Source organism: Lagenorhynchus albirostris, chromosome 19 (assembly GCF_949774975.1).
Source record: "Lagenorhynchus albirostris chromosome 19, mLagAlb1.1, whole genome shotgun sequence".
NCBI classification, from domain to species: Eukaryota; Metazoa; Chordata; class Mammalia; order Artiodactyla; family Delphinidae; genus Lagenorhynchus; species Lagenorhynchus albirostris.
In genome coordinates, this window is record NC_083113.1 from 15588857 (window position 1) to 15604642 (window position 15786).

The 15786-nt window shown below is 38.6% G+C and overlaps 1 protein-coding gene and 1 pseudogene across 2 annotated transcripts in view; one reads left to right on the forward strand and one right to left on the reverse strand.

Moving 5' to 3' along the window:
- Positions 1 to 6738: 6738 nt before the first annotated feature.
- LOC132510391 (small ubiquitin-related modifier 2-like) lies at positions 6739 to 7039 on the reverse strand (annotated as a pseudogene).
- A 3047-nt stretch (positions 7040 to 10086) lies between these two features.
- ZNF569 (zinc finger protein 569) overlaps positions 10087 to 15786 on the forward strand; it is a 68711-nt gene continuing 63011 nt past the window's right edge. For both annotated transcript variants that reach the window (XM_060132314.1, XM_060132311.1), the window contains exons 1-2: positions 10087 to 10903; positions 12142 to 12304. In XM_060132314.1, coding sequence (XP_059988297.1) covers positions 12300 to 12304 — 5 coding nt within the window. In that variant the 5' untranslated portion in view covers positions 10087 to 10903; positions 12142 to 12299. The remainder of the gene's footprint in view (positions 10904 to 12141; positions 12305 to 15786) is intronic.

Sequence of the window (15786 nt, forward strand, 5' to 3'; positions counted from 1 at the left end):
CTCCTCTGGGGGTTCGTAACACCGCCCCCTGTGCCCCGGCTCTTGCCACGCTGACCTCTCACTGGCCTTGCAGAAGGAGCCTGGAAGTCCCGATGATTCCTCTTAGCTCCGAGCCTGGGTCTGCCACAGAGACTGGCCGAGCGTCACACTAGACGGTCTGGGATTGAAGTGCGCAGGCACAGGGTTTCGGTTCACCTCCCTAAGCAACGCAGCAGAGAATTACAAGCCTTGGGCTAGTCGCAGGGCGCCGGGTGGTGTGTGGGCGCGCGCTAGTGCGCTCGCGTCTACACAAAGTGCGTGAAGAGTGAGTCCCTCTCTTTGAGCTGGGGAACCTGAAAAAAGTGTGTGGTGTGTGGTGGGCAGTTGGGAGTGGAGTGCGCAGGTGCATTATGCTTCCACCCAGTCCCGCCTTCCCTAGGGCGTTCTTTCTCAGGGAATGGTTTACCTTGAAGGCAGGAGGGGAGGGGTCAGGGTAGAGTGTCATCCTGTGCATATGGTTCCTGTGTTTGTGATTTAGTGACGGTGGATGTGACTGTGTCCCCTCTTCCTAAAATGGCTCCTATGTCGGGTATCTTCAAAGTTCCCTACGTTCGGATACAAATGTCACATTTCCAAGAGGGCTTCCCTGATTACACTTCTCCCCCGACACTTCACGGCTCCTTAACCTGACTCTATGCCCCCTTAGAACAACAGTGATTATATTTTAAGTTATTTAAGTTTCTGTCACCTGACTGATTTTGTGAGTTAGTGCACCACCCTGTGATTCTGTCATTTTGTGTTTCTGTGAGAGTAACTATGCAAAACTCTGTGTGTTGGAGTGAGCATGGTGCATTTCTGTGACCATGTGTGTGATTGTGTGTGACATTTGTGATGTTAACTGTGAGAATGTGCTATGTAGAAAGTGACTGACTGGTGGAGAATGGAGTAGGACTGTGTTGTGATAGTGTGTACGGCAGACCGTGAGGATTATACTAATGGATGTAGGTTTGTGTGAAGAATTCTGCCCTGTGGTATCTGATTAGAAAGCACCTACTGTGTGCCAGATGCTATGTGAGGTGCTGGGATAGACACAGAGAAAATAAGCTTTAAAAAATGAAAAATGAATGGAGTAGGACTGTGTTGTGATAGTGTGTACGGCAGACCGTGAGGATTATACTAATGGATGTAGGTTTGTGTGAAGAATTCTGCCCTGTGGTATCTGATTAGAAAGCACCTACTGTGTGCCAGATGCTATGTGAGGTGCTGGGATAGACACAGAGAAAATAAGCTTTAAAAAATGAATAAAATATTAGTGAGTGGAAGGGGAGATTCAAGAGACCTATTATATGTGTATTTGGATAACAAATAGATATCTGGATCTACACAAAGGAGTGAAGAGCACCAGAGATGGTAACTACAGGGTTAACACATAATACTATTTTCTTATTATTTAATTATTGCCAAAATACAAATTACTGTTTAAGCAAGAATGAAAACAATGTAGTTAAGGGTATCTATATTATTAATATATATGTTAACAAACATAGAAGCAAATTGTATGACTACAATAGCACAAATGCCAGGAGAAGAGAAATTCATGGAAATGAACTAATGTAAAGGTTCCAATATTCTATGGGAAGTAATCTAATATCACTTGAATGGACACTGTGTTAAGTGAAAGATGTACATGCTAAGCTCTAAAGCAACCACTTAACTAACAAAACGAAGAGTTATTGCTAATTATCCAACAAGGGAGATACAATGGAGTCATAAAAATTACTCAGTTAATCCAAAAGAAGTCAGAAAGAGGAGAAGGGAACAAATTACAGGTGGGAAACAAATAGAAAGATAGAAGGTTTATATCAATAATCAGATTAAATATAAATGATCTGAACATCCCAATTAAGAGGGACTGAGTATCAGATCGGATAAAAAAAAGCACAACTCAACCATATGGTGCCTATGAGAAATTCACTTTAAATATATACCAATAGGTTAAAAGTACAAGGATGGAAAAAGATATACCATGCTAATGCTGTGTAAAGAAAGCTGGAATGACCTTGGATTTGGCAGTGGGTTCTTAGATATGACACCTAGAGCACAAGAAGCTGAAGAAAAAATAGATAAATTGGACTTCATCAAAATTAAAAACTTTTGTGCATCAAATGACATCATCAAGAAGGTGAAAAGACATCCCACAGAATGGTGAAAATACTTGTAAATCATATATCTGATAAGAGTTTAATACCCAGAATATATAAAGAACTCCTAAAGCTCAACAACAAAAGGACAACCCAATTCAAAAAGTGAGCAAAGACGTGAATATATATTTCTGCAAAGAAGATATATAAATGGCCAATAAACACATAAAAAGACTAAACATCATTAGTAATTAGGGAAATGCAAATAAAGCTATGAGATACCACTTTATACCTACTAGGATGGGTATTTTCAAAATAACTGAAAATAATACATGTTAGTGAGGATGTGCATAATTTGTAACCCTTGTACAATGATGGTGAAAATATAAAATGGTATAGTTTGGCAATTCCTCAAAAAGTTTAGCATAGAATTACCATGTGACCCAGCAATTATGCTCCTAGGTATATATCCAAAGGAATTGAAAGCAGGGACTTGAACAGATACTTGTATTCCAATGTTTATTGAAGCGTTATTCAAAATAGACAAAAGGTGGAAAAAACATGAATGGATAAACAAAGTGTACTATACACATACAATGGAATATTTTTCAGCCACAAAAAGGAATAAAGTTCTGACACATACAACATGGATGAAGCTTGAAAAATTTATGCAAAGTGAAATAACTCATATGCAAAAGGACAAATATTGTATAATTCTGCTTATATGAAATATTTGGATTAGGCAAATTCATAGAGAAAGAAAATAGATTAGAGGTTACTGCAGGGAGGGAGGAATTAGGAATTATTGCTTAGTGGTTACAAAGTTTCTGTTTGGGTTGATGAAAAGTTTTGGAAATAGATAGTGGCGATGATTGCACAACATTTTGAATCTACTTAATGCCACTGAATTGTACGCTTAAAAATTGTTAAAATGGCAAATTTTATGTTATGTATTTTACAATAATATAAAAATGTAATAATGTAGTATACCAAAAATCATTGAATTACATACACTTTAAATGGTGAATTATATGGTATGTAAATTACATCTCAATAAAGCTGTTAAAAAAAGAAAGCTGGATGGGGCTTCCCTGGTGGCGCAGTGGTTGAGAGTCCGCCTGCCGATGCAGGGGACACGGGTTCGTGCTCCGGTCCGGGAAGATCCGACATGCCGCGGAGCAGCTGGGCCCGTGAGCCATGGCCGCTGAGCCTGCACGTCCGGAGCCTGTGCTCCGCAACGGGAGAGGCCACAACAGTGAGAGGCCCGCGTACCGCAAAAAACAACAACAAAAAAAGAAAGCTGGAGTGGATATAAATATCTACAAAGCAGGTTTCAGAGCAAAAAATATTACAGAGATAAAGAAGATCATTTCATAATAATAAAGTTGTCAGTTCATCATAGAGAATAACAATTGTAAATGTTCATGCACCTAATAATAGCCTCAAAATACATGAAACAAAAACTGATAAAACTGGAAGGAGAAAGAGATAAATCCACTATTACAAGTCAGAGTCCAGTAATACTCTCAGTAATTGCTGGAACAAGTAGACAGAAAATCAGTTAAAACATAGAAGATTTGAAAAACACTATCATTTGAACTAATTGATATTTGCAGAGCACTACAACCAACAACAGCAAAAAATACTAATATTTTTCAAGTGCACATGGAACATTTACAAAAATAAAACATATTCTGGGCCACAAAACAAGCCTCTTTCCACAATGGAATTAAATTAGAAATCAGTAACTAAAAGATATCTGGATAATTATTGAATATCGTATTTGGAAATGTACACATGTCTAAATAACACATGGATTAAAAAAGAAATCAAAAAGGAAGTTAGAAAGTATGTTGAACTGAAAGAAAATGAAAACATATTACATAGCAATTATGAGATGCCACTGAAACTGTGTTCAAGGGGAAATTTCTAGAAACTAGATGTCTATATTAACAAAAAACAAAGGTCTCAAATCAATGACTTCATCTTCCACTTTAAGAAACCAGAAAAAGAAGAGCAAATTAAACACAATATAAGCAAAACAAAGGAAATAATAAATATCAGAGCAGAAATCAATGAAATAGAAAACAGAAAAATCAATGGAACCAAAAGTTAGTTATTTGAGATTAATAAAAATGATAAAACTGTAGCAAGACTGGTCAGGAAAGAAATGGAGATATATCAGGAATGAGAGAAGTGACATCACTACAGATTCTACAAATGTTAAGAGGACGACAAAGTACAGCATAGAAACTTTAATCCAATATATTAAACAACTTAGGTGAAATAGAAAGATTTCTTGACAGACACTATCAAACCTTACTAAAGAATAAATAATTAACCTGAATAGCCCTATATCTATAATATAAATTGAATTTGGAATTAAAAACCTTCCTACAGGGACTTCCCTGGTGGTCCAGTGGTAAAGAAACTGCCTTACAATGCAGGGGATGCGGGTTCGATCCCTGGTCAGGGAACTAAGATCCCACATGCCGCAGGGCAACTAAGCCCGTGTGCCAAAACTACCGAACTCGCGCACCTCAACTGGAGCCCACAGGCCGCAAACTACAGAGCCCACGCACCCTGGAACCTGCGCGCCACAACTAAAGAGAAAACCCCCACGCCACAGCTAGAGAGAAGCCCGTGCACCACAACGAAGAGCCCGCATGCTGCAACTGAGACCCAGCCCAGCCATAAATAAATAAAATAAACAAATAAATAATAAATAAATCTTAAAAAAAAAAACCTTCCTACAAAAAAAGCCAAGTCCAGATGGCTTCACTGGTAAATTCTATGAAATATTTCTATTTAATTTTAATTAAACATTTAAAATTCTCTTAAGCATTTAAAGAATAAATAATAAGAATTTTATACAAACACTTCCAGAATATTGAAAAGAAGGAAATTCTTCCCAATTCATTCTATGAGTTAACTACACAAAATTACCCCACCTCCCCTGCCCCCACAAACCCTACAGATTAATATCCCTCATGAACCTATTTGCAAAAAGTTCTTAATAAAATTTTAGCAAATTGAATCCAACAATATAAAAAAATGATAATGCAACAATGGCCAAGTGGTGTTTATCCCAAGAATATAAGATTGGTTTAAGATTTGAAGTCCAGTGTAATTCAACATATTAACAAACTAAAAGAGAAGGAAAATACAGTATTGCCATCTCAGATGCAGAAAGAGCATTTGACAAAATTCAACATCCATTTTTGATAAATACACTTAGCAGAAAAAGAAAAAAAGCTTCAACTCAGTGAAGGTCATCTACGAAAAATCTCCAGCTACCATTTCACTTAATAGTACAAAACTGAATGCTTTCCTTCGAAGTAAGATCTTGGCAAAGATATTCACTGTCTCCACTTCTGTTCAATCTTTTATAGAAGGCTTTAGCCAGAGAAACCAGGAAAGAAAAAGAAATGAACAGCATACAGATTTGATAGTGTGATGAAGAGCCTAATTTCATTTTTTGATGTTTGCCTGCTTATAGCTTTAAAAAAGAAAACCAAACCAAGAAGTTTATTTAAACAAGTGCTTGTCTTGAAGGGACAACTATCTAGGATTTCTTTATTTTTAAAAAATTAATTTTTAATTGGAGTATAGTTGGATTATGATGTCGTATTAATTTCTGCTGTACAGCAAAGTGAATCAGTTATACATATATCCACTCTTTTTTAGACTCTTACCCCATATAGGTCATTACAGAGTACTGAGTAGAGTTCCTTGTGCTATACAGTAGCTCCTCATTAGTTATCTATTTTATATATAGTAGTGTGTTCATGCCAATCCCAATCTCCCAATTTATCCTACCTCCCCCTTCCCCCTTGGTGGTCATAAGTTTGTTTTCTACATCTGTGACTCTATTTCTGTTTTGGAAATAAGTGTATTTATACTATTTTAGGATTTAGTTCTTTTAGAGTAATTTATCCCTACTTAAAGAGACTACCTTACTTGTGACATCTACATAGAAAAAAGTCATAAAATTGTCCTTGGTTTAACAATGATAAATGAAAAACATTAAAATTCTCCAGCTGAACAATTTTTTTTTTTTTGCGGTACGTGGGCCTCTCACTGTTGTGGCCTCTCCCGTTGCGGAGCGCATGCTCTGGACGTGCAGGCTCAGCGGCCATGGCTCACGGGCCTAGCCGCTCCGTGGCATGTGGGATCTTCCCGGACCGGGGCATGAACCCGCGTCCCCTGCATCAGCAGGCGGACTCTCAACCACTGCGCCACCAGGGAAGCCCTGCAAGGATTTTTTATATTCCTTTTTTGTGTTAAATAGCGAGAGCAAAATAACTTACTGGCATATAAAGATAAGAGGTGACCAAGCATACCACTAATGGAAAGGCAACATTTTCACAGAACTAGTATTTTCCCCCAACCAATTTTCATTTGATGTCAATCAAAACATACCATTGGCCATAATTTATTTTTTAGGAAAGCAATATGCTTCTGTATACACCAGTTACTTTACGTACAATAAAGGAATGGGGAAGAGGAAAATGAAAGACTAGAGAAAACCGTACTGTAGTAGTTAGGATGTGGTGGAACCAAATTGCATTTTTCTAATCGAGAATGTCCTTTTGGTCTGTAGAACAGAGTTCTGGAGTAAAGTAGCAGGTTCCTTTTTTAGTAGACACCTCCTGTCTGTTGCTGGAACACATCATTTGTATCTTCATCTTCCATTTCCAGCTGTGTAGGTGAGTCTGTTTCATTGATTGGCTGCCAGTCAAATCGGAATCTGATCTGCCTCATTGACAAACCGTGTCATTCACAATAGACTTTCATTAGTTTACTAAGTGGTGTATGCCTCTTAATCTTAAAGTGCACCACAGAACCATCCTGCCCTGCCACCTTCAAATTAATATGATCATTGTACTCAGTCCTTCCTTGGTCTTTTTGTCAGCCATGGTGATCTCCGGAGTCTCCTCAGCTGCTGTTTCACCAGATCCAAACCAAACACGCACACAACCAGCACCAGGAACAGCAGAAGAAGCTGCTTACAGCTTTGAGCTTCACTCCTTATTTCTCTTGTGCCCCCAATCTGGGCAAGCTTAGCTCCTCTCTTTTTTGACACTAGCGGGAGATTTAAACCACACAAGCCTCTGCCATAACCGCTCCACGCCAATTTCCTTTCCTTGCTTTTGCAAACAACTTGCAGACTTTCTTGGGACACCTGCCTTGCTTTTCCTAGAAAGCTTCATTTTGTGAGTAATAAAACTTTTCATACCCTCTTGGTGTGTGTGTGGCGTCATCAGTCTCAACATCCCAACCATATTTTTGGTGGGTGGGCGGGTCCATACTATATCTGCCGATTGCAATAGGAATAGATATCACTGTCTTTTCTCAGAGATGACATGATCATCTATGTAGAAAATCCAGTGGAACCTCCAGACTCTAGTAGAAATACTAAGTGACTTAAGCAAGGTATCAGGCTACAAGATACAGAAATCAATTGTATTTCTTATATACCAGCAATGAACAATTGGAAATTGGATTTTTTTAAATACCATTTACAATGCATCAAAAACTCTGTAATACTTAGGGGTAAATCTGACAAAATATTTCATTATCTGTACATTAAAAAGTATAAAATATTGCTTAGAGGAATTAAAGAAGATATATATTGTGCTCATATTGTGTCTTATGGTTATGAGAGTCACCATTTTAAAGATGTCAGTTCTCCCCAATTGATCTATATACTCAATACAATCTCAGTGAAAATTCCAGATAGATTAAAAAAATAAATAAATGGACAAATTCCTTCTAAAACTCTCCTTGGTGTTTGAAATGAAAATTTGTTTTCACACACACGAAAAAATTGTACATGAATGTATATAGCAGCTTTAGTTATAACAGCCAAAAGTTGGAAACAACCCATATGTCCTTCAATGAATGAATGGCTAAACAAACTGTGGCATATCCACATGGACTTCTACTCAGCAATAAAAAGGAATGAATTACTTACACATGTAAAAACACTTATGAATCTCCAGGGAATTATGCTGAGTGAAAAAGTCAATAGTCCAATTACATACTTTATAATTCCATTTACACAAAATTCTTGAAGGGATAAAATTATAGAAATGGAGAACAGATTAGGGTTGCCAGGTCTTAAGGAGGGGGTTAAGAGAAGGAGGGAAGTGGGTATGGCTGTAAAAGGACAACATGAAGTATTCTTGTGATGATGGAAATACCTTGAAAGTATCAATGTGAAGGTTGTGATACAGTGTATAGTATTGCAAGATGTTACCACTGGGGGAAACTGGATACTGGGTATATGGGATTTCCCTGAATTATTTCTTACAACTGCATGAGAATCAAGAATTACTTCAAAATAAAAAGTTAAAATTTTTTAAAAAGCTAGGCTGAAAAGAAAACAAATTCTAAGGTAGTAGACCAAAACCCAACTACATTAAATGTAAATTCACTAAATATGTCAGAGTAAGATTGTCATTATTTTTAAAATAATATTGTTTAATGAGACATACTTTAAAAATAAAACAGAACGGTTAAAAGCAAAAGGGTAGAAAAAGATAATGCACTAGCCAAAAGAAGGATGGTGAAGCTACAGTAATATCAAAACTAAGACAAAAAGTGATATTATAAAGGGTAGATTCCATAATTTCCTATTGGATCAATCCAACAGGAAGCTATTACAACTCTAAGTATGTATCATCCAACAAGAGAGCTTTAAAATATATAAAGCAAAGCTTAACAGAAATAAAAGGAGAAATAGACAAATCTACAAGTATAAAAAATGAAATTAGGAAGCTGAATGGACATAGAACCAACTCTGTTCTCATCTTTTAACAAAATAATTAGCAAAAAATAATTCTTACAGTTGACAGAAAAATGTACTGTTGGTAAAGACACATGAGACAAATAAGCAAAACTTATTTAGAGGACATGTTCTCTCTCTGCAGTGTTTGGGAGCCTCTTTTCCCTTCCCAGAAAGAAATGCACACTTTTCGGAAACAGTGCCCATTATCATCTAGTGAAAGGAAGGCTGTGAAAGGAAGACTATCTTATTCTGCTTCCTAGAGATAACATAGTTCCTTAGGCTTTGTGTAGCTTCACGACTACAAGTTCCTGATATTTAGCATGCTGTAGTCTACTGTATTCTGTTCTCTTTGCCAACATACTGTTGCACAAAAGCATACAATAGTGTTTTCTTGGATATTTTCTCCATTTTGGTCTCTACTGCAAAATTATTGCAGTGAGTCTTGTTTTTGCGGTACGCGGGCCTTTCACTGTTATGGCCTCTCCCGTTGCGGAGCACAGGCTCCGGAAGCGCAGGCTCCGGAAGCGCAGGCTCAGCAGCCATGGCTCACGGGCCCAGCCATTCCACGGCATGTGGGATCTTCCGGGACCGGGGCACGAACCGGTGTCCCCTGCATCGGCAGGCGGACTCTCAACCACTGCGCCACCAGGGAAGCCCTGTCAATTGTTTTTAAGTTCTTAAATCAGAGTGGAACTCATATGAAATGTTGAAAAAAGAAATCGGGTCTTTAGGGCAAGAGTGACATATAGTCCGGGTTGCTGGATTCTTAGGTTTTTGCACCTGGTTACTTGTCTACTTTTCAACTTACACTTTTCACTCCTGATGGCGAGGCTACTTTGAATTATTGACATGACCTTTCATTTGATGGCTCAGTGTCTTTGCCTTCTTCAACAACATCTTTCTAGATTACCTGTATCACTTCTGTCCATATAACACACATGGAATATGGAGTAACACAGTGTAAAAAAAAAAAAAAGCGTGGGTGTTTCCAGTAATACACAATCACGAATCTCTATAATTTTTTTCCATTTAATATTTTGGTGATTCATGTATTGACTTAACCATGTAAATTTCAATATTGTAACAGGTGCCCGTCAGAAAAGCAGAAACACAAAGAACGGACAGAGCACATTGTCTCTGAAAAACTGCAGAGTCAGAATCAAGAGGTCACTAGAACAGACGACGCGACCATGGTCACACGAATGGTCGCAAACTAGAACGACCCTAAAGTCACTGGACCTCAGAGTCCCTCGACCCCGTAGACTCCCTACCACAAATTCCACCGCTGAAAGCTCCCACATCCGATCACGCAACGGTGCTCCTCCCTTTTCTTTTCTTTTTTTTTACTCCTCCCTTTTCTGACTGCCTCCAGGAGCTTGAGGCTCAGGCTGGCCCATCTCGTCTCTTCAAGGTGCCCAGACCTTGCCCCACTTTCACCCCACTGAAGTCCAGTCCCAGGTGGAGCCGTGACCAGACGGAACGAAACCGACTCAGCGGTGCTTCCCTCACGGACCAGATACCGTAACGCCTAGAACCCAAAGATCCAGACAACTGTAAGGAGGAGGAGACTTTTCGCAGAAAATAGATTTGGGCCGAGACGGCCTCTGGGAAATGTAGTCCGGGGCAGGAAAACTGCGGATCTCTTCACATTCTTCTCAGCACCAAGTGGCACTCCCAGGCTCCGAGGGCCGGACTCACTGGAGGCAGCTGCCGCAAAACTCTCAGCTGAGGCCCCTCGGCAGATCTGAGAGCCCCCTCAACGCAGCGGTTGCTTATTCCCGCTACTCGTCAACTGGAGGGCCAGTCCCGCCCCGGCGAGCCGCGAGGGGCTCTGGGAAGAGTTATCCTGCGTCTAACGGACCGAGGCTTGTGCTGCCTTCGGACACAGCCGGCACTGACCTTAATGGATTACCTAACTCGGGCTGCACCGGCTGTGCCACTTGGGCAGCGCTGAGGTGCGGAATTGGGGCCTGTGTCTGCGGGCTCGGTGGTGAGTCCTCGGGAAGTCGCGAGCTCAGAGTCCGGGACTCTTTGTGCTGGGTGGCATAGGGGCCTGCGGACCACCCGGTGCCTGTGTTGTTGGAGGAGGACGCCGGGCAGGGCTTTGCCTGTGCGGGTGGTTCCCTGAGGCCGTGGGAGCGACGTGTGAAGGACTGTGAGCGTGTGGCTTGATAGGACTTTATTTGCCAGGCATTTGTCTGTGACTGATATGGCCGTGGAGTCGTGTGTGCAGGCGGATTTTGTGGATGTGCTTTTCCTTTTCTGTTTCACTATGAACGTGGCTGCAAACCACAATAAAAGGTAGAGTTCGGTTGTGTGTGTAGATTTGTGAGACTGTTTGTACCAGTGCTTCATTTCTTTGGAGATGGTAATCGTAAATATGTTTTTCTATGAGATATCAATAGCCCCAACACGTTGTTTCAGTATTTATTTAAAATTTTATTTCTGTGTAATGGCCACGTTGTTTTGTGTGCTTAGTAACAATACTCCTTGCCCCTCACTCCCCGCCCCAAATCACAAAATAAAGAAAAGCTCTAAGAAAACAAAAATCATTTATACTTCTACCAACCACTATCAAAATTTATTTCCCATCTTTTCACCCCCCTCTGTGAATACATACATATGCATTCGTATATTATAAAATTGGAATCACGCTATACATACAGTTCTGTAATCTACCTATGCCATTTAACAATGTGCAGTTAATATTTTTCCATTTAAACAATTACACATCTATGTCATCATTTAAAAGTTTTTTGTATGGTATACATTTTAATGCATTTACACCTGTTGATGGGTAATTTGGTTTTTTTAACTTCTTGCCATTATATAGAATGTGTTTATCAGCAACTATTTGGCATGTTATCATGCACTTTCTTAATTATTTTGGTGGGAGGCAGGCTCTTAGAAGTGGAACTGATAGGTTGAGATATATATGCTGATTAAAGACTCCCTAATTCTATCCAGTTATTCTCTTGTAAGGCTCCTATAATCTACAGTATTATTGGCATGGTATAAGATTGCCTATATTCATACACCCTTGATAACAATGGTTATCGTTAGTATTAATAATCTTTGTTAACCTCATAGATGTAAAATAATTTCTTTAATTTGCAGTTATTTAATTACTACTGAAGTCAACCATTTAAAAATCTTTTTTTGTGTGAATTATGTGTTTTCTAAGGTGTTTTTCTAAAGCAGTGTTCTATTTTCAAATTTCTTTTCCAGGTTCTTCAGGTACTGAGGATTCATTCATTCATCCACTCACCATTTATTGAATGCTGCGTGTGACAGGAATAATTATAGATGCTTGGGATATAACATTGAACAAAGGAGACAAACTCTCTGCTATCATGGTACTTACATTGTTGTGGGCCAGATAATAAATGAGGTAAGTAAGTTAAATATAACATACATTAAATAGTGAAACATTCTAAGAGAAAAGTAAAGCAGGAGGATATATAGAATCAGGGATGAGACGTGGAGTTTTAGATGGGGTAGTTAAGAATGCATCCTGAAAATGTAATAATAAAGATATGAAGGAAATACAGGTGCTAGTTATGCACATAATTAAGGGATGAGGGAACAACAGTTAGAAAAGCCCTGAGATGGGAATATGCCTGTTACGAAGAGGCTGGTGTGGCTGAAATAGAGCAAATGAGAGGGAGAGTAGTGAGAGATGAGAGAAGAAAGGTAATTGGAGGGAAGGAGGGCAGATCAGATTGGGCCTTATGGGCCCTGTTAAGGATCTTGGCTTTTTACTGTGAATGAGATGGGAAGCTATTGGAGAGTTTTGAACATACAAGTGATAGTATCTGCTTACGATTTAAGAGGATTGCCTTGGTTGCTCTGATGAGAGAATTATGAGAAGAAGAATAGGGGAAGAGGTCAGGGACAAGGGCAGAAGCAGAGAGACCAACTAGGAAGCTATTGCATTAATCTAGGGAAGAGATGTTGGTGACCTGGACCAGAGTAGTAAAAATGATGAGAAGTAGTCGTGTACTGGATATAATTTAAAGGTAAAGCTGACATAATTTGCTGATAGAACTGATGTGGAGTGTAAGTGTGACAAGATGACACAATATTTTTTAATCTGAGCAACTTGAAGAATGGAGTTGTCATTAACTGAGAAGGGAAAGAAGGTAGAAAACCTGGGGCATAGAGAGATAGTGAGATTTCAGTTTGGAATATTGTATCTGAAGTATGAGATGCCCATTGGACATTCAGGTGGAAATATTAAGTTGGCAGTGGGATATACAAGTCTGAAGTTCAAAAGAAAGTTCTGAGACCTAGGTTGGAGACATACGTTTGGGGATTATCAGCATATAGGTGATATTTAAGGAGATCACTTAGAGGGTAGATGGAAAATGATAGACGTAAAGGACTTATCTCTGGGTCACTTCAACATGAGAAAGTCAAAGAAAATGAGGAGGAACCAGCAAAAAAGACTGAAAGGGACTACCTAGAATGGTTGGGAGAAAACCCCAGTTATGGTGCTTAGTGCTACTGACATGGTCATTGTTTCTAGGCTTTTTGTTTTGGTGGGCAGAGCAAGGAAATATATTCTTTTAGTTTTTTTTAGTAGCTTGATTCACATACCATACATTTTACCCTTTAAAGTGTACAACGGAATGTTTTTCTAAAAAATCCACAGGGTTGTGCACCCATCACCATCGTGTAATTTTAGATCATTTTTGTCCCCCCCTGAATTATCGTACCCATTAGCAGTCAATCTCATATTCTCCTCCTTCCTCCCAATCTAATGAACCACTAATCTGATTGATGCCTTGATGAATTTGTCTATTCAGCCATTTCATATCAATGAAATCGTACAATATGTGGTCTTTTGTGACTGGCTTCTTTCACATGATATGTTTTCAATGTTTATTAACGTTGTAGCTGGAAATATACTCTTAACAGAGTAGACCCCATGAGTTCATACTGCTATTTGCAATAAAAAAAATTTAGAATTATAGAGTTTCTACTTTAGTTTCATTTTTGTGTCTTTTATTTATTAATCCATCCATCTGTAGATGTGTATATGTATATATAAATAAGATAGTTCAGAGCAATATTACTAGTACTTAAAATATTCCTACTGCAAATAATTTAATATTTCTTTATAGATCTATTTGCTTTGGGGTTGTCTCTCTAGGGACATATAACCCAATTATTGTGCTTTAAAGTAACTAGAACTAATTTCTCTGTGTGTGGTTAAGCCACAAATGTAACATACGAGTAGGTTCATTTGTTTCATTCTGCTTTTGATTTTTAGGTATAGCTTATGGGTTTTTTTGGTTGTTGTTGTTTTAATTTAATTTATTTAATTAATTATTTTAGTTTTTGTTTTAACATTTGTTTTAATTTTGTTTTAGAATCATGTAAGACATTTACATGGTTGGAAAGTCAAATATGCAAAACAAACACACAAAACAAAGAGAAGTCTTGTACTGTTTGCAAACAGGGAGCATGATGCCTCCAGCTTTGTTATTCCTTCTCAAGATTGCTTTGGCAATTTGGGGTCTTTTGTGGGTCCATACAAATTTTAGGATTGTTTGTTCTATTTCTATGAAAAATTCCATTGGAATTTTGATAGAAATTGCATTGAATCTATACATTGCTTTGGGTAGTATGAACATTTTAGCAATATCAATTCTTCCAATCCATGAACACGGAATTTCTTTCCATTTATTTGTGTCTTTTTCAATTTCTTTCATCAGTGTCCTATAGTTTTCATTGCATAGTCTTTCACCTGCTTGGTTGAACTTATTCCTAGGTGTTTTATTCTTTTTGATGCAATGGAATTGTTTTGTGAATTCCATTGTGAATGGAATTGTTTTCTTAACTTTTCTTTCTGATAGTTCATTATTAGTGCATAGAAATGCAGCAATTTCTGTATATTAATTTTGTATCCTGCAACATTACTGAATTCATTTATAAGTTCTAACAGTTATTTGGCAGTCTTTAGGGTTTTGTATGTATAATATCATGTCATCTGCAAATAATGAAAGTTTCACTTCTTCCTTTCCATTTGGATGCCTTTTATTTCTTTTTCTTGCCTAATTGCTCTGGCTAGGATTTCCAGTACTATGTTGAACAAAAATAGTGAGAATGGGCATCCTGTCTTGTTCCTGGTCTTAGAGGAAAAGCTCTTAGCTTCACACCATTAACTATGGTGTTAGTTCTGAGCTTGTCATATATATCATTAATTATGTGAGATACATTTCCTCTATACCCACTTTGTTGAGAGTTTTTTTTTTTTTTTGGCTGTATGCGGGCCTCTCACTGTTGTGGCCTCTGCTGTTGTGGAGCACAGGCTCCGGACACACAGGCCCAGCGGCCATGGCTCACGGGCCCAGCTGCTCCGCAGCATGTGGGATCCTTCCGGACCGGGGCACGAACCCATGTCCCCTGCATCAGCAGGCAGAATCCCGACCACTGCGCCACCTGGGAAGCCCTGTTGAGAGTTTTTATCAAAAATGGATGTTGAATCTTGTCAAATACTTTTCCTTCATCTATTGAGATGATCATATGGATTTTTATCATTCATTTTGGTAATGTGTATCACATTTGTTGATTTGTGGTTATTGAACCATCCTTGCATCCCTAGAATATATCCCACTTTATTGAGGTGTTTGATTCTTTTTTTAAAATTTTTTAAAATAAATTTATTTGTTTGTTTTATTTTTGGCTGCATTGGGTCTTCATTGTTGCACATGGGCTTTCTCTAGTTGTGGCGAGTGGAGGCTACTCTTCATTGTGGTGCACAGGCTTCTCATTGCAGTGGCTTCTCCTGTTGCAGAGTGTGGGCTCTAGGCATGCGGGCTTCAGTAGTTGTGGCTTGTGGGCTCTAGAGTGCAGGTTCAGTAGTTC